This window comes from Danio rerio, chromosome 3, assembly GCF_049306965.1.
Source record: "Danio rerio strain Tuebingen ecotype United States chromosome 3, GRCz12tu, whole genome shotgun sequence".
NCBI lineage: Eukaryota > Metazoa > Chordata > Actinopteri > Cypriniformes > Danionidae > Danio > Danio rerio.
This window is the reverse complement of record NC_133178.1, coordinates 63,647,748-63,674,396: the sequence shown is the minus strand read 5'-3', so window position 1 is coordinate 63,674,396 and position 26,649 is coordinate 63,647,748. Positions and strand designations below refer to the sequence as shown.

Here is a 26,649-nt window from a genome sequence, read left to right as displayed (position 1 = left end):
CATTCATTTAGAAAAGATTGATGCAGCTTCTCCTACTGCAGCAAAGGCAGTTTTTACTGTTGATATTTGGCGCCAGTTAATCAGGAAGTGACGATTTTGTTTGCTTTGACTTGTTGGATGGAAACGCTGCTTCATTCGCACAACTTTTATGCGATAATCCAGTTTTGCACATAAAGTTTATTCTCACTTTTGGATGGAAATATAGCTATTGGCACCATAGATATATACACTAGATATCGCATAGGGACCCTGAGCATGCGTCAATAGCGCCGCCACATTGCTACAGGGCTCCCAGGACAAATGTCATTCAACTGCACTAGTCAAGACAGTGTTATTACGTGAAGATGCGGGACTTTAGCTCTGTCTACGGGTGTAGTAACGAGCAAACAAAGAAAACAAAGCACAAAGGCAGAACATTTCATAGGTAATATTAAGTTTTTTTTTTTCTGTTTTTATATGTTCTGAAATTTGTGCTAAACAGTAACGTTATTGATGATAATAAAGTCACTTACTGCATTCATCATAAGGCAAAGCAGCTCCAATTCGCTCTAAATACTCGACTTATGCTAGTTTTGTTGAATAAAATCAGCAAACAATGCAACAGAAATATGACAACGAGATGCTGCGCTGCCAGAAACTTGTATTATTGTTGGCTAGTGAAGGAGTCGTTCATAACGGAGATTCATTCACAAACGAATCGCTCCCTCCGTCAGTATGAGAAGTGAAAGTAGGAGAGGAGTTGTGTCAGGACACGGATTAGATCAAATTTAACAGGGACGGTGAATAATACATTTCTGTATACACAAACACAAGCTTTTTGTCAGGAATGCCAGTGCGATCACTGATCCATTAATGTAGAAAAGTGATGTAAAATTCTAATTTTCATAATAAAAAGAATTGCATACTAACATCCAGGAAAACTCCCGATCATAGATATAACGTTATGTGTATATGTGTATATCCCTGGCTCTGCCCCCCCCCCCCCCCCCCCCCCCCCCTCTGTTTTTATATGTTCTGAAATTTGTGCTAAACAGGTCACATTATTGATGATAATAAAGTCACTACTGTATTCATCATAAGGCAAAGCAGCTCCAATTCGCACTAAATACTCGACTTATGCTAGTTTTGTTGAATAAAATCAGCAAACAATGCAACAGAAATATGACAACGAGATGCTGCGGTGCCAGAAACTTGTATTATTGTCGGCTAGTGAAGGAGTCGTTCATAACGGAGATTCATTCACAAACGAATCGCTCTCTCCGTCAGTATGAGAAGTGAAAGCAGGAGAGGAGTTGTGTCAGGACACGGATTAGATCAAATTTAACAGGGACGGTGAATAATACATTTCTGTATACACAAACACAAGCTTTTTGTCAGGAATGCCAGTGCGATCACTGATCCATTAATGTAGAAAAGTGATGTAAAATTAGAATTTTCATAATAAAAAGAATTGCATACTAACATCCAGGAAAACTCCCAATCATAGATATAACGTTATGTGTATATGTGTATATCCCTGGCTCTGCCCCCCCCCCCCCCCCCCCCCCTTCAACTGGGGGCCCCGTCGGTGATCCCTGCAGGAGGGCCTCTGCATTTTGCGCTACGCCACTGAATTCGACAGTCAGTCGTTGGGTTTTGCTGGTCCGTCACTCCGGTTAGTGTGTTTTCCACACTGTTGTTAGATCATTTTTACTTATGGTAGGTTGTAATTGTGCTTTTTATTTGTATATGCAAATGTTCCAGCCTATCTTGAGCAGTCATTTTCCTGGTTAAATTAAATACTAATATTATAAATAATTTAAATGCAAGCGACATTCTCATTAACAGTAATGACTGAACTGTTCTACTGGTTTTTCTATCAGAACAGGTCTGTCTGCATGATAGTGTTGATTAATGAGCAGAATAAAAAATGTCTCAAAATGCTTCACCTTTCTGCTGCTAGACGTTTTATATTTGGTCATTTGAATGAAATTAAGGACCTTTCGACAGGAATGTTCCAGGTTATTTTAACCTTGCCGTCAGTAACCTCTGACAGTAATTTCAACTTACCCCTTGGGGGGGGAAGAAAAAAATGGAAAAGCACAATCACACTTTGACAGTGTAAAATTGCATGTTAGCATCTTTCAGAAAAACCTGCACTCTTTTTTCTATGTTTTTGCTTGGTTTCCAGACGAAAGGAAATGAAAGCGACGTTACATAACTATCCAAAAATCATCCACTGCGTCCTCATTTGCATACAATCTGTCCTGAATTGTATGCATGATTAAAATTTGCATCCTAAATAATGATAGACCTATGCTGAAAATAGTATGCCAAATGCACCCAGATGGTGTACTGTTGCAGTGGATTTTGAAGTGCGCTTCTGAGCAGGATTTTTCTCAGTTAACATCCCATCTGAAAACAAAAACAAAACAGAATTCAGCCTAAGGTGGTTTCTTGGTCTTAACTGTCCCCTATTCGAGTTGATTTCTTCCAGTCAAGATTGCATGGCGATGGTTTTGGGCAGCTAAACACCAGTTAACTCCAGCATTTGTATTATTTCTTTGGTTTCTTTTCAGTGGGGATTTCTTACAAGTTCATAAATTGAAGTGGAGGAATGTAAGTGTCATGTTCACCAGCGATCAAACCACCAGAGGTCGCTGGTAAACACTCACATCCCAAGAACTACAAATCTGCTGATAAATGGACTACAAGAACCAGTCATGCTCCACACACACACACACACAACCGGTTCCAGATCCTGACTGATTGCATACACACAGCTGATGCTGCTCATGTACTGATTACACACACATATATACAGCTCACTTTGAAACCCTCATTGCTGAGTCTTGTTTACTGTTAGTGACATTACAACGCGTTCTCCAGGGGTCCGTTCTTCGTACCTCGCTTAAATGATCTAAGATTATTTGGCAGATGCTGGATCTTTTAATCGTGATAACTGATCTCTCGCTAATTTGGTTCTTCAAACAAGTTCGCGAATCAGATTAGAATGTCTGGATGAACTGATCTGAGATCGCTGCGTGTGTTGTGAAGGACAGATCTATCGATCCTCGAAATCATGATCAGCAATGCAACGATTGGCTGACGGCACAGCAGCGTAATGACATCATCTGATTAATATTCAATTATCCATGCGAGCAAAATTACATCAAATTAGCAGTAAACCGTTTGTTAAATATGACACGCAATAACCTTCCACATTTGCTGTGAGCTGCAGGCTTTACACTTTCATGTGTCAAGAGTATTCATCATGTATTTCAATACAAATCAATGTATTTAGTTCCACATTTAGAAAAGATTTTCTTTATTATAGTAGCCATTTTTTAATCTGTGTAAAGAATAACTGGTTGTTTACAAAAGCATTTTCATATTGGTAAAGGCGTCTGCAACTTTTGTGAAGCATCAAATCACCGGCATATTAACTATTAAAACATGTTTATGACTGCATAAATGTATTATTGCTTTAAAAAAAAGTCACATATTGTGCATTTCTATTATACACAATTTGTACTAAAGCGATCTAAAAAGTTCATATCAGTAAGTTCTCTCTGCACCACCAGGTGGCAGTCTTTGTACTTTCATTTCGAGGGTGCAGATTGCATACGTTTTATATGTATAACTTAATTTATTTTATCAATGACTATAACTTTATATATATAGTTAAAAAATATGTACAATTTTCCCAAATGTACATAACTACTACTGTAAGAAAATATCAGAATTCGTAACATACTTTCTGTATTATCTTTGCTTGAACTGAGCCGATCTAATCCTGTTTATATGAATTAAACCTGCTCCCGATCAGGTTTGAGCTAGCAGAACTGTTGCTATGACAACAACGCTCGAATCAGCTTTGCAGAACGAAACGATCCTGGATCATGTCAATATCCAAATCCAGCTAACTGAGTAATCCACGTAAGAAGAACGGACCCCTAGTCTTGTTTTCCCGTATTATGATCTTAGCCTTGTTTATCCAGTTCTTCTGTTTAGCCGCCTGCCTTCTGACCTCTCACCTGGTTTCTGATTACGATTCTGGACTGCCTCTATACATCTGTTTGCATCCGTGTTGACCATTGCTTGCCTGACCACTGAATAAACCTGCACGTGGATCCAAACTTCTGTTGTCAGTGTCACTCCCCGTGTTTACAGTAAGGTTGAAGTAATTATGAAATAATTATGCTGCATTCATTCTGATGAGTGAAAAGTAGGTCTCAACAGATTTTATGATATCATAATTCTCACTTATTACTCACCCAGAATGTACTTTTCTATCAATATTTTATCAAGATGCGAAGATTTGGTGCTATGAAACCCCCCAGATCTCTCCCTGCCTGCTTGAATTCCCACAGTTCTGACTGCAACTGAGCTGCTCGTTTGATTTTTATGAACTGAGGGGTGCTGGAACAACTCTGCATTATTTTACGTAGTTAATTTCTGTCATGTTAAAACACAGAGCAGTGCTCCAGATTGTCCGGATCATTTTCACCTTGTAGCCTGCGGGCCAAATCCAAGCCATCATCCGTTTTATTACACGCCCTTTCAATCGATTTGGATGAGATTGTGAAATCGCTGTGTGCCATGATACATGAGAGCACCCGCGGCACAAACCTCAGAGATCAAAAGCTCTCGGTGGTCATCCAATTATTACATTGAAGTTAACATCCGGACCAAAATGCTTTTAAAATCTTTCTGGGCATAGTTCAACTACTGCATTCCCCAAGGTATTAGCCATTACTCTCTTGGCACAAATACCTTTATTTAAAGCTTCATATGAAATCATACTTGTTCAGTTTTTTCAGTGCTACAGTTTGGGAGGTATTTTCTTGCCAAAGAATAGTGCCCCTGTGTCAACAAGATTGGCCCCCCTTTCTGAACCACGCAGTTGTACCTATATATGATCTTGTATAGCCGGGGTTCTCAAACTCGGTCCTGAAGAGCCTGTGTCCTGCACATTTCAGCTCCAACGTAACTCAAAACACCTGCAAGGATGTTTCTAGAAAGCCTAGTTCATGTGTGTCCAAATTCAGTCCTGGAGGTCCTGCATAGCTCCAACTTGCTTCAACACATCTGCACATTTCTAGTATATGTAGTAAGAGCTTGATTAGCTGGTTCAGGTGTGTTTAATTAAGGTTGGAACTAAAACTTGCTGGACACCGACCCTCCAGGACCGAGTTTGGACACCCCTGGCATAGTAAGAGCTTGATTAGCTAACCCGGGTGTGTCTGAGCTAAACTTTGGAGAAGGGTATAAACGGAGGTCAAGAGCCAGCTTCAAGTGGGTAGGACTTGAGCTCCAAGTGGGCTGAACAAAGCTGGAGTTTTCATTTATTTAATGTCTTGTACAAGACACAGAGTCCAATATTGTGCTTTATGAATGTCTACACCCTCCCCAACCCTAAATCCAACCTTACAGTAACCTCGTGTTTTATTAACATCTACACCCTCCCCAACCCTAAATCCAACCTTACAGTAACCTCGTGTTTTATTAACATCTACACCTACCCCAACCCTAAATCCAACCTTACAGTAACCTCGGGCCCTATCATACACCCGGCGCAGTGTGGCGCAAGGCGTGACGCAGAAACTTTTGGTAGTTTCAGCTTGGCGCAAGAGTCGTTTTGAGGCGTTGTGCTACGCTGTTTAAATAGCAAATGCATTAGCGCTCATTTTTGCACCCATAGGCGTTCTGGTCTAATAAAGGAAGGTGTTCTGAGGCGGACCGCTGGCGGGTTGATATTTTAAGGAACTATAATAGATTTTTCATTAGACCAAAACTAACCCGGTCTAAACTCCAGCGCAGAGTTGCGCTTCGCTTACACACTGCTTAATACACACAAGAGAGCAACAGGGAAATATCTTTACATATGAAAAAAATTAAATATTAAGGATATATAGGATATAATAAGAATAGATATTGGATATAAATATAAAGGATTAAAATATTACAAAACATATTATTTTCTAGCCTACATAAATATGAAAAATCACTGCTTTTATGTCTTCTTCATCTCGGGAGGCTTTTTCAGTTCATTCATAACAATTTGCTTTTGTATAATGTTATTATTATTAGCAGTATTATTTATTATATCCATATTTATATTTGTTTTATTAAAAACAAGCTTAGATTTGCCCACCTGTCAGGTTTTAGACTATATGGGGCACAGCATGTGTTTTAGGATATAACTCAGGTTTTTGAGCACAATTTGCTATTATTATTCATTTATTAGTTTGCTGGAAATTAGAACTGAATTTAGAAATAGTTTTGAAACGAATATTTGTGCTTAACAAACACAATTAATTATTTATAGGCTAATTGATGTCTGTGCGTAAAGGTTTCCCTATCCAAGAGCGAAAGTGAAAGTGATCCATTATCTCTCATTCTCACGCAGTAGATGCTCTGTTTAACAGTTTTCTGTTAAAAAACTTTTAACTGTTTGCTTGTGAAATGCTCGTTTTTTCCACTTAGACTTACTTTGCGTTCTGTAAATAGCGAATGCGCTCTTGGCGAGACGCAACTGGCTCTTAAAGGGAATAGGAGACGAGACTCTAATTGGTTTATTCTCAAAACACACCTATAACTCATTAAGAAAATAAACTCAACCCTTTTAGAACATGCGCCGAAGCGCAAGGCAGATTTCCTGTCCTTAAATTAGCAAAAACGCGTCCTGACACACCCTGAAAGCATTTGCGCCCTGCGTTTTGCGCTCTGCGCATGGACCGTCAAAATAGAGCCCCTCGTGTTTTATTAACGTTTACACCTACCCCAACCCTAAATCCAACCTTACAGTAACCTCGTGTTTTATTAACGTCTACACCTACCCCAACCCTAATGGATGCCTTACATTAACCTGTTGTGTTTTATTAACCTCTACACCTAACCCTAAATCGAACCTTGCGTTAACTTGTTGTGTCTTATTAATGTCTACACCTACCTCAACCCTAAACCCTACCTCACAGTAACCTATTGTGTTTTATTAACATCTATACCTACTCCAACACTAAACCCTACCTTATAGTAACCTGAACTATTATAATTTTTAAGAGTCTTAAATATTTTCCTATGCATAATTCACTTTACAAACCACAAATAATTTACCCAAGGCATTATTTGCAATATATAGAGTCTGAAGATCACTGTAATGTAATCTTTACCCAAGCATTCATACATAAACATTCATAAAAAAAAAGTTTAATATACAGTAGAGTATTTCAAGCAGTGCATATTAAATATACACATGATCATTTGAATCTACAGGCATACGAAGTGAAATATTCAATTTGTGTCTCCTTTGTGAGATGGAGGTATTGTGATCCACGTGGATCTCTGAGACAATGTACAATGTTGATTGGATCAAGAAGCTGTTTTTCAAGTTCTAGGCTCTTAACACCTTTGTCTTTCAGAAAAACAAAAGACAGATGGACACTGTCTCAATTGTCACTTTCTGATGAGCTTAATGTTGCGTTCACACCAGACGCGTAACTCGCGGATAAATCGAGCTATATTCGTAAATGGCTGCATGAACATTTGAGTTTACACGCTTCATTCGCGCGGCAAATTCACTTCAGAACAGAGGCAGACTTGCGTGTTGGGCAGGGCTTCTGTCTGCCCTGGTGACTCTAGCTTCATAGCTAAATGGCTAATATGGATTTTATTGAGAAAATAACTGTTTATGTGCTTTATGAAGACTGAAAAACAGCGTCAATATGTTTAGGGCCGTGTCCACTAGATTCTTTCAGAGGTGCATCCAGCTCTGTGAGCTTATAAACTCCTCCAGAAACTTAACCTGGATGATAGAGGCTTTCATTTACATTTACATTTAGTCATTTAGCAGACACTTTTATCCAAAGCGACTTACAAATGAGGACAAGGAAGCAATTTATACGACTATAAGAGCAACAATGAATAAGTGCTATAGGCAAGTTTCAGGTGTGTAAAGTCTAAGAAGGAAAGCATTAGTACAATTTATTTATTTTTTTATTATTTTTTGGGTACAGTTAGTGGTATATCCAGAGAGGCAATTGCAGATTAGGAAGTGAAGTGGAGACTAAATAGTTGAGTTTTTAGTCGTTTCTTGAAGACAGCAAGTGACTCTGCCGTTCTGATGCAGTTAGGGAGTTCATTCCACCAACTGGGCAGATTGAACGCGAGCGTTCGGGAAAGTGATTTCTTCCCTCTTTGGGATGGAACCACGAGGCGACGTTCATTCACAGAACACAAGTTTCTGGAGGGCACATAGATCTGCAGAAGTGAGAGCAGATAAGAAGGGGCGCAGCCAGAAGTCGCTTTGTAAGCAAACATCAGAGCTTTAAATATGATGCGAGCAGGAACTGGCAGCCAGTGCAAACGGATGAGCAGCGGAGTGACATGTGCTCTTTTAGGTTCATTAAAGACCACTCGTGCTGCTGCGTTCTGGAGCAGCTGAAGAGGCTTGATAGAGTTAGCTGGGAGCCCCGCTAGCAGAGAGTTGCAGTAATCCAGTTTGGAGAGAACAAGAGCTTGAACAAGGAGTTGAGCTGCATGTTCAGATAAGAAGGGTCGGATCTTTCTGATGTTATAGAGTGCGAATCTGCACGATCGAGCAGTTCTAGAAATGTGGTCAGAGATGTTTAGTCGGCCATCAATTCAGCGGTGCTTCTGACTGAGCCGAGCCCAGTTTGTTGAACTTTTTGTCGGTGTCGGCTGTAGGCTTTCCCCCAGGATACCAGCAACAGGTTTACGTCATAATCATGCAGCCACCAGAGCAAGCTCCTGATTGGTTAATGCAGCCCGAATGTCTAGCTAAAGTTCAGACTTTCGAACTCGAGCAATTCGCTCAAAATGCGCAACAAATGCGGAAAGCGCTCAACCCGTGCTGCTCCATTTGCGTGTATCGCGCCATTCACGCAATTAGCATCATTCGCGCAATTCGCATCATTCGTGCCGCGCTTTTCACTCATATCTTCCCGCAGGATGTCTATTTGCGCGTTTGCATTGACTTAACATGTAAATCACTAGCGCTTGATGCGCGTTCCGTGTCTGGTGTAAACGCAACATAAGCAAAAGGCCAGAGTTTAGTGTTAACAAGTTAATTTTACCACTGATCACAGGTCACCGGCTTTCCAGGACCGAGTTTGACATCGCCTACTGTTTAGGATCCAATACATACAAGGATTGAATAAGTGTTTAACCCAAAACAGTAGCTTACATCTTAGGAGAAACAGCCACAGAGACCTTAATCTGAGTAAAAGCGGCGTAAGAAGAAGCTCTACTCTAGCCTTCATCATTAGTAAGATGTGCTGAGCGGAGACGGATCTCAAAGAGAGCGGGAGCAGAATCTGTCAGAGCGAAGTGTTCTGGAGGCCTACTGACCTCACAGTTGTAGATGTGCTCAGTTTAATTGGCCAGGTGAGAGGCATCCAGTGCAGCGCTCCAGCTTCCCGGGAAACAGACGGCAGGAGCTCGGAAATTATAAGCTCGACTGTCATCCTAATTGGTCCCCTTCCTGTTTAGTGTTGTTTGCGTCCTTTCTTCGGTTATGAGAGCTGAAGTAGCTGAAGCTCTGGAGAGCGAGAAAGAGAGAGTCTCTGCTAATGAGATGCTTTTGAAATGATGTTGAATAAAACCCTCAGCCTGCTGTTTGTATTATGAGTAAATACTACTAATATGCCAGCGAATTCCAGTCCAGGCTCCATTTGGGCTCTTTGTTTTGCCGTGACTTTGTTTCCGAGCCTTACTCGGAGGCGAGTGCAGCCCTGGAGAATATTTTTCTCTGCATTGTGCTTCTGTTCTGCTGAAAAGACCGACTCAGGCCAACATAAATTACCATGCTGGATTGGTGCTTGTTTGTCTGCACGGGGAGCAGTAGAGGCAACTGTTCATCCATCACTCACTTGGCCTTATGTCGGTCCAAACCTCCCTGTGCTTTGTTGAACACAATAGATGATGTTTAGATATTCATCGTAGTGATGAAGCTTTTCAAAAGCTTCTATACAATTGAACAAATTGGCTTGCAAGATGCTCCATTGTTTAGAAGAGTTGGAAACAGACCGTGCTAAGAAAACCTAATGGTCAAAATCTTGTAAATGCAACAAAACATCGATTAGAATTGACTTTTTCAAACAAATTTGACATTTTTATATAAATATAGTTATTTTTATTAGGTTCTAAGCTTGGGACAGTAAAACGTTTAGAAACAGCAAATCAGAGAGGAGAGGGATTAAAAAAAGAAAGAATCTGGAATCAAATTCTGATCGGCACCGCAGTGCTATGTCAACGCACTAACCACAAGGCTAGAGGCGATGATTCACATTGAAAACTTTAAATAAAAAAATATAAATAATAAAAAATTATAAATTATAAATAAAATAATAAATTAATCTATTCACTTTCTTTCGACTTAGTCTCTGATTTATCAGAGATCACCACAGCGGAATAACCCATCAACTATTCCAGCATATGTTTTATGCAGAGGATGCCCTTCTAGCCACAACTCACTACGAATTAATGTATAGATATAAATTATCAGCATTAATATGTAAGGTTCAATGAGATGTACCAGTATTTTGGCCTCATATTTTATGTGGACATATTGAAGGTGATTATCAGTGATTATTGGTTGCATTCTTACTCTTGTTTTACCCTAAAACATGTACACTGTAAAATGTTATTAGCATGTACACCGTAGTTATTTGCATTTACAATAAAACTTGTTAATCTTCTAATCTTCTCACATTTCTCTTTGCCGTCAGGCTGGCAGCCACTCTTCCATCCCTGCCCAACATTTGCATCGATTGGGGAGGTTCTTTTGTTCTATATATATATATATATATATATATATATATATATATATATATATATATATATATTTTTTTTTTTTTTTTTTTCTCCAATTTCTGTTTAACAGAAAGAATTTTTTTTCAACATATTTCTAATAACAGATTTATTTTAATCCTTGCCATGATGACAGAAAATAATATTAAGATAATACAATATTTTTAAGATACTTCTATACAATTAAAGTGACATTTAAAGACTTAAGTAAGTTAATTCGATTAGACAAGGCAGGTTAGGGTAATTAGGCAAGTTATTATATAAAGATGGTTTGTTAGGTAGACGATCAAAAAAAAAAAAAAAAAAAAAGCTTAAAGGGGCTAATAATATTGACCTTAAAACGCTTTTTAAAAAATCAAATCCTGCTTTTGTTCTAGCCGAAATAAAACAAAAAAAGATTTTCTCTAGAAGAAAAAATATGATCCGACATACTGTAAAATTTCCTTGATCTGTAAACATCATTTGGGAAATATTTGATATAAATAAATCAAATTGGTGGGGATGATGCGGGGGTGGGGGGTTGTTATAATTTTGACTTCAACTGTATATATATATATATATATATATATATATATATATATATATATATATATATATATATATATATATATATATATATATATAAATACATATAAAATAAAGTACAATTAATGGGTACTTTAATAAATATTATGAAAAATACTCTGTATAATTACTGTTTTTACATTACTGTGATGGTTGGGTTAGGGTTGGGGTACGCGTAGATGTAAATAAAATACAGTAAATGGGTAATTTAATAAATAATTTTCGTTAACTTCCATAACAGTACCATCAGAAATTATAACAACATCATCTTTTAGACATTCACACATCATAGTAACCACAGGATATTACTAAACATTGTAAAAAGTAGCTTGACTGTATGCTCCCTGTTGCATTTGCAGTTATATTTTACTATTTCATATATATTTAATAAATGAGCAAACTATTGAAATCCAATACAAAAATACCACACTTGTGCCACAATACCATGGTGTAATTAGTGTAGCTACAGTAAAATCAATACAAGTAATGATGATTTATGTATTGAAAAAAAGTAGAAGCAACCATGTAGTCACAGTGTGAAGATATGTGTCGCATTTAATTAAGATCAATTAACAAACGACTTTAACCTTTTCATCAGACAGATGCTTTATCAGATGCTAAAACAGCGCTCATCAATGAATGATTTAGTTCTTCTCGAGTCATTCATTAACTGATGATTATCTGTGCATTAGTTGAGTGAGGAATAATTAATGACAGTCTGTTGAGTTATTAGCGAATAGTTCTCGCCTTAGGTTGTGCGATAACGTTAGACCTGGGCGTAATTATTTTCTATTGAACCATTGTTAAATATACCATGGTTACCACAGCTAAAGCCACTGTTCAGATGGTGTTTATTAGACATTTGTCAGGTTTTTTGTCCTCAAACTTCTACTGTTTGCAGCACTAGTTTCTTAAACATCTCATCCGAAGCCTTCTCATGTGATTTTCGCTTGGTTGATAACTGAAATCAATTTGGCGTAGTGATTTAGAACTGTGGGCGAGGCAGTGGCGCAATAGGTAGTGCTGTAGCCTCACAGCAAGAAGGTCACTGGGTTGCTGGTTCGAACGCAGTTGGCGTTTCTGTGTGGAGTTTGCATGTTCTCCCTGCCTTCGCTTGGGTTTCCTCCGGGTGCTCCGGTTTCCCCCACAGTCCAAAGACATGTTGTACAGGTGAATTGGGTAGGCTAAGTTGTCCGTAGTGCATGAGTGTGTGTATAAATGTGTGTGTGGATGTTTCCCAGAGATGGGTTGCAGCTGGAAGGGCATCCGCTGCGTAAAAACTTGCTGGATAAGTTGGCGGTTCATTCCACTGTGGCGATTAATAAAGGGACTAAGCCGACAAGAAAATGAATGAATGAAAAGATTTAGAACTGTAATGCGCCTGGAACTACTTTAGCCGTGCATTTATCTGAAAATAACTGCACACCTTAGCATAACAAAGGAATAACTGATACAGGAACTTGTTTATTCGTCAAAGCAAAGTTACACCCTTGGCATGAACTAACATGTGCTCATTGTCTTTTTTTTTTACAGTACTGGGTGGTCTCGAGTCTCGTGGTGTCCTGCGAAAGATCAGCGACATGTTGGAAATCATCATGAAGAGGATCGACACGTTATCGAAACTGAGCAACAACAGCGAATCCCACAGACTGGAGGAGCTGAGCTCTGCTCTCCACAGGTGCGGCTTGCCTTTCATCCCAACAGCAGGCACATCCTTACAGTCAGGTGTCACTCGCTGCCTTCCAGTCATGTAGGGATAATCGTATTTACAAGGCGAGCGCACACCAACAGCACCACAATGCTATAATTGCCTGTTATCTCCGTGTTTATCTCGGTGCTGGTTGAAATGAGCAGTGGCGGTTAGCGTACGGTTCAGCTGAACACGCCTACATCACGGCCTGAGGACAATCACAGCGTTGAGTTAATCAAGCCTGGGAAATTGCTAAGATGGCATCAAAGGAGATTGTGAAACGCTTGTAAAACACTGTACTGTTGTGTAGACAGTAACAGAGGCCAAAAATAACCATGGTTTAATTATAGCAAAAGTGTAGAGGCTTATTGCATTTTAGCTCCGTTCCCACTATCGGATGATTTTGTTTGCATGACCGCTTTACTCTGTGCTCTTTGGAATGCAATACAAATGCGCCAGTTTTTGCCTTGGAAACACAAGTGCAACGAAACAGCGATGTGGAGGATGATCAGATATTTCAGCTTTAATATTAATATTTTTGTCGACTTTACCTTACATTGCAACTACATGCCAACTAATTCAAATTCGTTTTTCGTAGAATATCTGCTTAATATCTGCAGACACTGTTCCACCTACACATTTTTATTACTATACAACCTTACAGTCTGCTAATAATTGAATGAGAATTAGGTAGCACACTCTTAAAAAAGAAAAAAAAAAGGTTCCTAGAGGTTCTATAGACCAGGCACGTGCACACATAGGGCTCAACCTGTGCAGTGCACATGCCCTTTTTAGTCTTGGATAGAAAGCGCCTTTCCAAAATGGTCAAAAGTGCCCCCGCGACGCGGCACACCTTCGGTCCCGCCCTTCAGTAGGCGCTCGACAACACCGCTCTTGAGTACGCGCGCGACAACACAGCTGATCAGTACGCGCGCATCCACTCTGCAGATGTTTTTATGATTTAATAATTTTTTTAAAACTAATAATCATCGTCGTGGACAGGTGGTGAAGAGCCTCGAGAGTGATGGTTAATTTTTCGATAGGAGAAGTCTACCACAGCTTCATCATTCACACAATATATAGCCTAGGTTGGTTGGCTGGTTTTAGCAGGTCGACCATACTGGTTTTAGAGGGGTTTTGGCCACTTCCAGGCTGGTTTCCAGTAATTTCCAACCTGGTCTTAAGCCTGATTTATACTTCTGCGTCAGGTGACCGGCGTAACCCACGGCGCATGCAACGCGCGTGGCTGTGCATTTATACTTCTGCGCGCTGTCTCTGTCGGTCTGCATTAACACTTCCGAAACGCTAGTTGGCAGTGAGGTGTAAATGTTCCTCTGTGTTGAGTTTCTTCGCTGCTTTATTGCTTTTCCTGAACACTTCCGGGATGTACAAGTGGCTCAAACTCGCTCATTTTGAGGCAGGAACCGGCGGACGTGCGACAACTTTAACTATGAGGTAAACACAAAACAAAACTTTCCATCCGGAGCTCCTTCACGGGACTCCACACTTGTAAACAATCGCTCGCGCCATTCGCGCGGCTCTCGGTCCCGCCCAGACTCATCAGCGCTACCAAGCCGACCAATCACAGAGCTTACGCTACGCGTCGTTGCGACGTGTAGATACATTTTTTGAGAGGTGCACGTCAGTGACGGCGACGGCCCCGGCGAAGGGCTATGTGTCAGCGTCGTAGCATACGCTGGCGTTTGACGCAGAAGTATAAATCAGCCTTTAGCTGGTCAGGCTGGAAAATGGATAGCTAAAACCAGCTTAAACCAACTTGACCAGCCTGGTTTAAGCTGGACATAGCTGGCTTTGGCTGGGCTCCCAGCCTGGCTAGGCTGATTAAGCTGGTTTTAGCTGGTCATCTCCCAGCCTGACCAGCTAAGACCAGGCTGGAAATGGCTGGAAACCAGCCTGGAAATGGCCAAAACCCCTCTAAAACCAGGCTGGTCGACCAGCTAAAACCAGCCAATCATCCTAGGCTGGTTTAAGCTAGATTTTTCAGCAGGGCTATGTAGGAAAAAGTTGTCCAGTCCAGGTAAATGGGTTTTGTCAAAACGCAGCGTCCATCACTTTCTTTGACTTTGCTTCAATAAAACATAGCAGAGAAATAAGCATAATCTGAGAAAATGCAGCTATCACACTTGTCTACCCTTGAAAGAAATGCTACCTGAGAAATGGAGATCAACCCATCCATCCACAATCACTCGAGCACACCACAGTGACAGGTTCAGAGTTTGGAGGAGGAAGTTCCCAATGGGTGTTGAAGGCAGCAGCAGTCTGCATGTTTCAGACAGTGTCAACAGCTTTCTGATGAGTTAGTTAAGACACTTCCCAGAGTTTTCCGCCTGTCTCCATGGAAACAGATGTCTGTCACATCACAGGTTCAAACGCTACTGGTGCCTTGGCTTTACTTTGTGATGTCTGGAGGTATCAGCTAATCTCGGAGGATAAAAACACCCACATATCCTAGCTATGCGATCTTTGATGCTCATCAAAGTAGGATGTCAGCTTTCTGTTTCGTTTCCCTGAAAATAATCAATGAAGTGGTAGTTTTAAGCTCAAGTGTGTCATTTCAGCAAAACTAGTGTCACCAATGGAAATGTTTTAGAACTCTTTGGGGTAGGTCAGGTAATCATAAACACATTGGGCCCTATCATACACCCGGCGCAATGTGGCGCAAGGCGCGGCGCAATACTTGTTTGGTAGTTTCAGCTTGGCGCAAGAGTCGTTTTGTGGCGTTGCGCTACGCTGTTTAAATAGCAAATGCATTAGCGCTCATATGTGCGCCAATAGGTGTTCTGGTCTAAAAAGGAAGGCGTTCTCAGGCGGACCGCTGGCGCGTTGCTATTTTGAGAAACTATAATAGATTTTTCATTAGACCAAAACTAACCCGGTCTAAACTCCGACGCAGAGTTGCGCCTCGCTTACACACTGCTTAATACACACAAGAGAGCAATAGACAAATATCTTTACATATGAAAAAAATTAAACATTAAGGATATATATAGGGTATAATAAGAATAGATATAAAGGATTAAAGAATTACAAAACATATTATTTTCTAGCCTACATAAATATGAAAAATCACTGCTTTTATGTCTTCTTCATCTCGGGAGGCTTTTTCAGTTCATTCATAAAAATTTGCTTTTGTATAATGTTATTATTATTAGCAGTATTATTTATTATATCCATATTTATATTTGTTTTATTAAAACAAGCTTAGATTTGCCCACCTGTCAGGTTTTAGACTATATGGGGCACAGCATGTGTTTTAGGATATAACTCAGGTTTTTGAGCACACTTCGTTATTATTGTTCATTTATTCGTTTGCTGGAAATTAAAACTGAATTTAGAAATAGTTTTGAAACGAATATTTGCGCTTAACAAACGCAATTAATTATTTATAGACTAATTGATGTCTGTGCGTAAAGGTTTCCCTATCCAAGAGCGAAAGTGAAAGTAGATCCATTATCTCTCATTCTCAAGCAGTAGATGCTCTGTTTAACAGTTTTCTGTTAACTGTTAACTGTTTGCTTGTGAAATGCTCAGTTTTTCCACTTAAACTTACTTTACGTCCTGTAAATAGCGAATGCGCTTATGGCGCGACGCAGCTGGCTCTTAAAGGGAATGGGAGATGAGACTCTAATTGGTTTATTCTCAAAACACACCTATAACTCATTAAGAAAATAAACTCAACCCTTTTAGACCATGCGCCTTGGCACAAAGCAGATTTTCCCGTCCGTAAATTAGCAAAAATGCGTCCTGACACGCCCTGAAAGCGTTTGCACCCTGCGTTTTGCGCTCTGCGCATGGACCGTCAAAATAGAGCCCATTGAGTTTTAGTTATGTAGCCTTATGTATTATTCATTCAGAGTTTATGACTGGTTGAAACTCTAGAGTTACTGTTGGTGTGAAGCTACACAACTTTTGTAACATTGTATGACGACAACAACATGTGTTCCTTTTCACACTTATGATACTTACATGACATTTTATTGATGCATTTGTAATGATAACTTCATTTGGACACCTTTTTCTGGCATGATCAGTTTGCTTTGAGGCTCACTTTGTACAGTATTGTGCTTGTGGTGTAGAGCACTCAGCTTCGAGTTTGGTGGTGAAGTGCGCTTCCACAAAATAGATAAAAGTAATGTAAAATCAAAGTAAAAAATAAAAGGTTGCAGTGCACTTTCTCTTATGTCTGCTTTTGAAAACACTATTGGTTGGGTTAAGGGAAAGGGTTCGGTCAGAGGTGCCCAAACTCGGTCCTGGAGGGCAGGTGTCCTGCATAGTTTAGTTCCAGCCCCAATTAGACACACCCGGGCTAGCTAATCAAGCTCTTACTAGGCTTTCTAGAAGCATCCCTGCAGGTGTATTGAGGCAAGTTGGAGCTAAAATCTGCAGGACACCGGCCCTCCAGGACTGAGTAAAATATATAAATATTATTTATTTTAGAATATAATAATATCAGAATATATTTGTTGTATATGTTGATGTAGTGTTAAGGAACCAGTATCATACACAGTCATTCATAATGCTCAGTTTCCAGTCACATCAGAACTCTTTTTCACTTTATAGGCAATTATCCACTATAGGATAGCCCACGTTACAACTCTTCCAAGGACTTCTAATGCACATTTTATATTACATCAAGCACGTTTTGAATTACAAAGACTCTCTGGTCACAAAAAAAAAAAAGTAGAGAAGAAGAGTTTGTTGCTGCCAATCTGGACAACAACAAAGACCTACTGTGCCTTTATCCGTTTCTGGCTTCTGCTGACAACTAAATCAATTTTAAGGGGTATAAGAACAGAGAGAGGCTGGTTTGAATGTGAGAGGGAGAGTCTGAACAAATTTTCTTTTTAACGTGTTGCACAAAGCCTGAGAAACTGAATTTTGGGGCTCAAGAGGATGGGTTGGTTTTGATTGGGGTTTTTTGCCATAGTAACTTACATTACATGGCTAAGGTTTTTTCAGGGTTAGAGATTTCAGATTCAAACTGGTATCTATCTATCTATTCATCTATCTATCTATCTATCTATCTATCTATCTATCTATCTATCTATCTATCTATCTATCTATCTATCTATCTATCTATCTATCTATCTATCTATCTATCTATCTATCTATCTATCTATCTATCTATCTATCTATCTATCTATCTATCTATCTATCTATCTGTATCTCTATTTATCTATCTATCTATCTATCTATCTATCTATCTATCTATCTATCTATCTATCTATCTATCTATCTATCTATCTATCTATCTATCTATCTATCTATCTATCTATCTATCTATCTATCTATCTATCTATCTATCTATCTATCTATCCATCTGTATCTCTATCTATCTATCTATCTATCTATCTATCTATCTATCTATCTATCTATCTATCTATCTATCTATCTATCTATCTATCTATCTATCTATCTATCTATCTATCTATCTATCTGTATCTCTATCTATCTATCTATCTATCTATCTATCTATCTATCTATCTATCTATCTATCTATCTATCTATCTATCTATCTATCTATCTATCTATCTATCTATCTATCTATCTATCTTAAATGTGACATGGCTGGGTTGAGAATCAGCACCTCTGAGTCTGAGGACATGGTGCTCCACTGGAAAACGGTGGTTTCAAGCATCTTGGGGTTTTGATCACAAGTGAGGGAAGGATGGAGCGTGAGACTGACAGGCGGATTGGTGCAGTGGCAGCAGTGATGTGGTCGATGTACTGGTCCGTTGTGGTAAAGAAGGAGCTGAGCCGAAAGGTAAAGCTCTGGATTTACCAGTCAATTAATGTTCCTACTCTCACCTATGGTCATGAGCTTTGGGTCATGACCAAAACGACAAGACCCCGGATACAAGCGGCCGAAATGAGTTTCCTTCACAGGATGGCAGAGCGCACTCTTATAGACAGGGTGAGGAGCTCTGTCACCCGGAAGGAGCACAAAGTAGAGCCGCTCCTCCTCGACATCGAGAGAAGTCATCTGAGGTGGACTCTGGACGCCAACACGCTGGAATGACTATATATATATATATATATATATATATATATATATATATATATATATATATATATATATATATATATATATATATATATATATATATATTCAACAATTCTGTCTGGTTCTTGAATCTGATTGGCTGATAGCCGTGATATATTTAAGTAGTATCAGCACCCGTACAGCCTCTTTACCATTTGTGTATTACTCCGCCCACATACAGCCAGCAAAAAGCAGACACTACAGATCTAAAGTTTAAAAGATGCTTGCTCACCTGTTTAACTGTCAGCTTATGATTTGAATCCAACGCGGAAGAAAGTAGTTCCTCATACGAAAGGTTTTTTAAGACTATCCATGTTTGATTTTGTTTTTATTTACACAATTATGCTGTCAAACTGTTGTATAAGCGCAGTATCACACTCGTAGCCGTGCGATATGGGTGTATATCGGCACTGGTGGGAGGCGTGCATTGTGCCTTAGTGCCGATACACACCCATATCGCACTGCTACTCGTGAAATATTGCTCATATATATATATATATATATATATATATATATATACACTGTGTACGTGGCAATGAAGCCACTCTTAGTCCCTGGGTGTCATTTTTCTCTACATCAAAGGTTTTTAGGTTGAAAGCAATTTTGAGTAACATTTGTATTTTGTTACTAATAAGTTATTCATTATATGAATTATAATTATTTATACATCATATTATATATTAAAATAATTTAATTTGTTTTTAATAATATACAGTTGAAGTCAGAATTATTCGCCCTCCTGTGAATATATTTTTTTCTCTTTCAAATATTACCCAAACAGAGCAAGGAAATGTTTACAGTATTTCCTATATCAATTTTTTTTTTCTTTTAGAGAAAGTCTTATTTGTTAGCTAGAATAAAAGCAGTTTTTAATAAAAAATAAAAAAATAAACATTTTAAGGTCAATATTATTTGCTATCTTGAGCAATATTTGTTTACAGTTGTCAACAGAACAAACCATCGTTATTGTCACATAACCAGCGATCGATCTCAAGAGATCACTGCTTCTCACACGAACTCTCAGAACTACATTTCCGCTTTTCCCAGGACTACATTTTCATACATGCACTGCTCCCAGACACCCATGCTGACACATCTAGCTTGATTGCATTCTCACCAGCTGAACCTTGTTAGAGACTGATACTCACCCTACTTAAGACACATTCACTGTTCCAGTTTGCCGAGTCTTGTTTACCGTTAGTGACAACTCGGTTTCCTTTGTCTGCCTTTGCCGGGGTTTTGATCCTTTGCCTTGTTTATTTATTTAATGCTGTTTGCTGCCTGCCTCTGACCATCTGGCTGTTATTTTGACTTCGACTCTGGATTGCCCTCATACCTCTGTTTGCCCTTGTATTGACCATTGCTTGCCTGACTACGATTAAACCTGCATTTGGATCCTACCTTCTGTTGTTGGTGTCACTCCCCGTCGTTACAGTTATACAATGACTTGCCTAATTGCCCTAGCTAATTTCAAGCTTAATACTAGTGTCTTCGTATCTTTCCCAGACGATGCATCGGACTATGATAGTTCAGCCGCGAGTTACTTCGTACTTTGGGAAACGCACCCCAGATTGTGTCTGTCTTAAGTATTGGCCGTGGCTAATATACTTAACCACGCCCCTCAACTGTCAGTTTTGACAGCAAACAAAAACAATGCATGTGCTTATTAATTTCCCATACAATATAAACAGATGGTCAATTTAAAAAACTGTATAAATATATATTAATAAAGGAATATAATGATGAAGGTGTCTGAAAAGGGATAAAAAGAGAAAGGTAATGATGAAAATTTAATAATGGCTATTTGCAGTACTATGTTGTTGTTGGTTTTTTATTTATTTATCTATTTGCAGTACTATGTACTTTATTTTTCTTTTTTCTTTGGGTCTATATGTTGCAAAATGAAAAGGTACAAATGGAATCAAACTTATTATTTATCAAAGATGCCAAAAGGATCAAATATGTTTCATGTAAAAAGTAGAGATAAGTAAAATATTAAATAAGTTTAAGTAAGAAACGAATGATGTATGTGGTAATGGGGTGGGAGAATAATAAGCTTATGCGTCATCCCGCTCCATTTTCGACCATGTTGAAATGTATTTCTTTTTGTTTATGAAATTTGTCATTTTATGTATGATAGTTTTGTTGGAAAATAAATAAATCAAATCAAATCAAATCAATGGTCCATATTGACCATATTTGGAATGGTCGTTAAATATTAATGAGCTTAGCTTAGAAATCTGCCAGAACTTCATCGGAGGGAAAATCTCATTGCAACGTCCATACACCAGTTGTTAGGGAAAACATCAAACTAATGATCAAAGCCCACAGATTCTAGCCTAGGATTACTGGAATCTTTCCGAAATCACAGACGATGAAATCATGGCTGAAATCTCACAGTGTGAGCAGGGATTTTAACATCTTACACACAAATAAAAAATAAATAAACACAAACGGTGAGGAGGAGGAGTCTGTTAGTTTGTAAACCCTTTCTCCATCTTTCTAAATGAAATGCCTACTTCACTACATCCAATCAGCTAGCAGTGGGAAAAAACAAGCCACGCCCACTGTTTACTAATTTCTTATTCCATTTCTCTAGGAACTGCATCGTAATACTAAATAAACAGTCGCAGCTTCTGGTTCATGTGGACTTTCAGCTCTCCTTATTACGCAATACGAAATCAGCTTATTGGAGCTTGTACTTGCCTAAAACGTGTCTCGTCAGACCGAAAAATCCCCACTGACGTCCTTTATAGAAGCGATTTCAGTCTGGTTGAAAGACTAGAGGAGGTAAAATGCTCTGACAGTATCTAAAAAAAGCGAATGCAGAAGTGCAGCGGTGGCAGAAGTCAAACACTCATGTGACAGCTCCGCCTAAACGCTTTATTGTCTGGGGTGTGAAGTCAGAAAGGTCAGGGTTCAGCCGGCGTGTTCTTCCAAGCGTTCACTACTGACAGTCATTGGGTACGACGGAGGAGTGTTTTTTTTTCTGGCGTGCTGCTGCTGATGTTGCTGCAGGGCACGGGGTTGCAGGCGGCTGTATTATGAAGAAATCAAACTGTTGGTGTGAAACAAAGATGACAATGCATTCCCCGAGCTTGCTGAGAGACATTTTCCTGTCTAGCTGAAAGAGTTTCTTATTCAAGTCTCTTGGGATACCTGAAATAAAGCCTACTGAGGTTCTATTGAAATATTCTCAGATGGCGGGAGAAACATGTAGACAAAAATAACTGGTATGTCAGAAAGCTTGAGATGTACAGTGTGAACAGTGAACGTGCGCTGACAGGCAAACAAAACAAAAGTTTTTTGGTTTTGAACATTGGAAATTGAGAAAGTTCTTAACCACTTGAACTCTGCGGACCCGGTACCGGGTCCGTGACGTCATCGACTTTCGCTTTCAGATTTAAAGAGCTAGCGTTGCACCAGACCCTCGCAAGTGGTGTCGTTTGAAAGTGTAGAATCTATATTTTATGCACATATGCATCACTTTGGTTTTTATTCTACCTTTTAAAAGTTATTTACACTTAAATACACAGTATTTTGGATATCGAGCTGGGTATTTTACATTGGTTCATTTTCATATTGTTCATATGGCACATGTACAATTTATAGCTCAAATGAAAGCTCTTGCTGGTGCTCATACAGTTCTAGCATTCTTTTTACTGAATTATATACACATATCAAACAGTTGCCGAATGAATCGCTGTGTTTCCAGAAGTGAAAACAATACATTCATGATCAATAAGCAGCCCCAGATAGCACAGACAGCTGTCATCTCTTACCTTATGCTGTGCCCTTCAGGGCCATTCTCCTCTGGTTTTGAGGTGATGTGCATAAGTAATGCTTTTATATGTCTGATGTGGTCCAAACACAGTGAATTATGTTTGATCAAACAAAAGAATAGTGAAATATGAAACAATGATCGGTCTCTGTGGCTTGTACAGCACCTCTCATCAGTTGGAATACAATAACTTTTGCATAGATTATGGTGGAGACATTTTTCTTGTTTCCTATGATTACAGACATGTGCAGGAACCACCAACATTAATTACAGCATGCTAGACCACACACAACCTAAGAGGTACACTTTCAAATTTGAGTTTATAAAAAAATACAAAAAGCGCCTCTTTTTTTAGGTGTTTATTATAACACAGACGACATATACAGTTATTTTAAACACTTTCAATTGTGTTTAATGAAAATTCAAAGGGTTTTCTTTAAAATTATACCAAATATCTGCATTTACACCTCTGCATGTGGATTTAGGAAGCTTTTACATTTGGGTAGGCAAAATCCAGGCGGAAATCCCCAAATAGCAGCAGAGTTTAAGTGGATACCCACATAGCAAAATTTCTCTGGCCCAGCTCTGGCCCACACAATCAGGTTTTGCTTGGCCCACATACCGCAGTGAATTACGGTACATGACTGGACCAAATCTGGCTTCCAGACAAGGGCCAATCACGGACCATATCTGGGCCAAGTCTCAGCCAAGTTAATAACTCATAACTGGGCCTGAACTGGGCCAGATAGGTTGGTGTGTCACGATTGCAATGAAATTGATAAACCCATGGAGTGATGCGCTTTAGGCACACTATGGGCACGCTTTTTCTCAAAGTGACCTGATTGGTAGAATTTTTTTTCTTTACTCAAAAATGATTTTAGTGTATTTTAAATGTGGGTCAAGACTGGCTAAACTCAAATGGCCCACTTATCACATTTTTAAATCTGGGCCAAATACTACATTTTTCATCTGGCCCAAATCTTGTGTGCCGCCTTAAAGACGGTGCCACCTCTGCCAAACCCGGGCCATGCTGTATGCCAGTGCCGGATGAATGCCTGCTGTGCCAGCTTTATGCCAAATCTGGGCCAGAATTCTTTGCTACTAGGGTAATAACTTGACTTCTAGTTGATCATTTGGTATCAGAAGTGTCTTATGTGAAAGGCGTAGGGCTGTAGATTACGCTTATTTGACCAAAATAACACATGATCATGCATTGATTTTTATCTATTTCATTATGACAGTAAGGTCTGACTTTGCTTAGACTGAAGTCTTGTCACTGAACAGAAATAATGTCCAGTATAGAATATAAAGTCCTGCTGCAGTGGAGAAATAATTAATATTGTGTCTGACTCCATCATGAGCTTGGAGGAATGCGTTCATACATCTCTGGAAAGACTCAAAAATCACTTATCAAAGTCATCTGGAATGGCAAAGAAAGCGTTCCTGCAGGACTCCCAGAGCTCATCAAGACTCAATAATCTAAGAGAAAGCTGTAAAATAACAGTGTTTTTCTGTAAACATTTTAATGAGAATATCTGTAGATTTATTATTTTTTGCAATTTATTTCAACAAAGACATTTCATCCAAAATTTTATGGTTTTTGTTTGGCAGCCAATGATTTTTTTTTTTTTTTTACAGAGCAAGTAATTACAATTAGTAATTTAATTTTACATAATTTTAAGTGTACCTAAAAAAAAAAAAAAAAAAAAAAACAGGAAAAAACACTGTGTAAATAATACGGCAATTTTATTGTATAAAACAGACAAATTGCTGTAATTTTTTTTTCATTACTTATATAGTACATAAAATAACAGTCAAGCTGTATTATTGTTTGTAATTTTTATGGATTTTTGAATATAATTTAAAATAACAACAACAAAAAAATAGTGTATAAATAATACTGTAATTTCCCTGTATAAAAAACAAAAATATCAATAATTTGTCTTTAATGATAAAGTACCTTAAATGAAATTCAAACTGTGCATTTAGAGAGATTGTTTGTCATTTTACTAAGTTCTACATAAAATTTTAAATGACAAAAAATTACTGTAAACATATTTTGTGTAAAATTAGGGTTTTATTTTTTTACAGTGCATGTGTGCTTTTGTTTTCACCTATTTAAAGCCACCCCCCCTCCCAACTCATAATATGGATATCAATTGCTATCTGTTTCAAACATTCCTTATAACAAAACATCTTGTTTTGTGTTCAGCAGAAAAATACAAGTGTTTGAAAACTCTGAGATGAGTAAATAGTCAGGACATTTCTATTATTGGTGGTACCACCTTATTTTGATGGTCCATTTGAGTATTAGTAGACTGTCTGCTTAATATCTGTTGATACTGCTGCTAAACAGACATTTACAGACTATAAGAAACTTTGCATGTGCATGTCAACTTAAACTAGCCCTAACACCAACAGTCTACTTATAATATAGTGAGAATTAGTCGGCATGTAGATGCAATGTAACTTAAGTTCAGCAAACGGACCATCAAAATAAAGTGTGACCCTATTAATTGTTATTGATACTTGCCTCATTTCAGCCTTACTTTTAACCGTTACTAGACTGCAGACTATAAATGCTGAAATGTGCTCTGTAAACTAAACCCCAGCTTTGAAAATTAAAAGATTAATTTCTAAATGTCCCTTTCAGATTAACCCGTGTTTTCTTTTCAATCTCTCAGATCATTTCTACGCTTTTACCCACGAGGGAATAAAGTTGCTACTGACTTAATTGCTGTAACGTGTTTTTCCTCCGAGGGCCAGACCTAAACATGCCGCGTGTCATTTTGATTATTTATGTGTATGGTGTCTGCTATTTCATGCTCTGAGCTTATTTCAGACAATTAGCATGTCCAATGAGTAATTCAGCGGTTAAGGATGTCGCACAATAAATGTCTGCTTCGGTGAAGACTCCAGGATACGGCTTTAGACTTTTGTCTCTTCTCAAGGTTGCAGCATTTTCAATTCAGTTTCAAAACACACAGCTAATTATTGTTAATATCCATATTAATGGTCTAGTGTTGGAGGATGAATATCGCAAGTCATATTTTCTCTCTGAACTCAGTTTCTTCAGTGGATCCATCTGAGCTTGTGCTTTTCATACAACAAAGTTGATTGTGATTACATGAAATCGCATTTTCTTGAGTAGTAAAAGTATTTTAGCATAATTTTCTTGGCTGAACTGTTTATTTAACAGCTGTTTATGGCGTTTCAGCATAGGTTTGGTTATCTAAATTGAAAATTTTCATATATCAACATGCAACAATTTGGTGTAATTTGATAGAAAACCTTTACACTGCAAAAAATGCTTTTCGTACTTAAATTTTTTTGTCTTGTTTCTAGTCCAAATATATAAAAGTTCTCATATCAAGAAGCATTTTCTAGACAAGCAAAGCATATAGGGCCCTATCATACACCCGGCGCGATGTGGCGCAAGGCGTTGCGCTACGCTGTTTAAATAGCAAATGCATTAGCGCTCATATGTGCATCCATAGGCGTTCTGGTCTAAAAAGAAAGCCGTTCTGAGGCGGACCGCTGGTGCGTTGCTATTTTGAGAAACTATAATAGATTTTTCATTAGACCAAAACTAACCCGGTCTAAACTCCGGCGCAGAGTTGCGCCTCGCTTACACACTGCTTAATACACACAAGAGAGCAATAGGCAAATATCTTTACATATGAAAAAATGTAAACATTAAGGATATATATATAGGATACATTAAGAATAGATATAGGA

The 26,649-nt window shown here is 38.6% G+C and overlaps 1 protein-coding gene across 1 annotated transcript in view; it reads left to right on the top strand.

The window, feature by feature from the left end:
* Positions 1–26,649, top strand: part of mgat5b (alpha-1,6-mannosylglycoprotein 6-beta-N-acetylglucosaminyltransferase B) — a 224,252-nt gene that overhangs the window by 71,155 nt on the left and 126,448 nt on the right. The window contains exon 3 of the mRNA XM_073945164.1: positions 12,910–13,054. Within this exon, the coding sequence (XP_073801265.1) occupies positions 12,910–13,054 (145 nt within the window). The remainder of the gene's footprint in view (positions 1–12,909; positions 13,055–26,649) is intronic.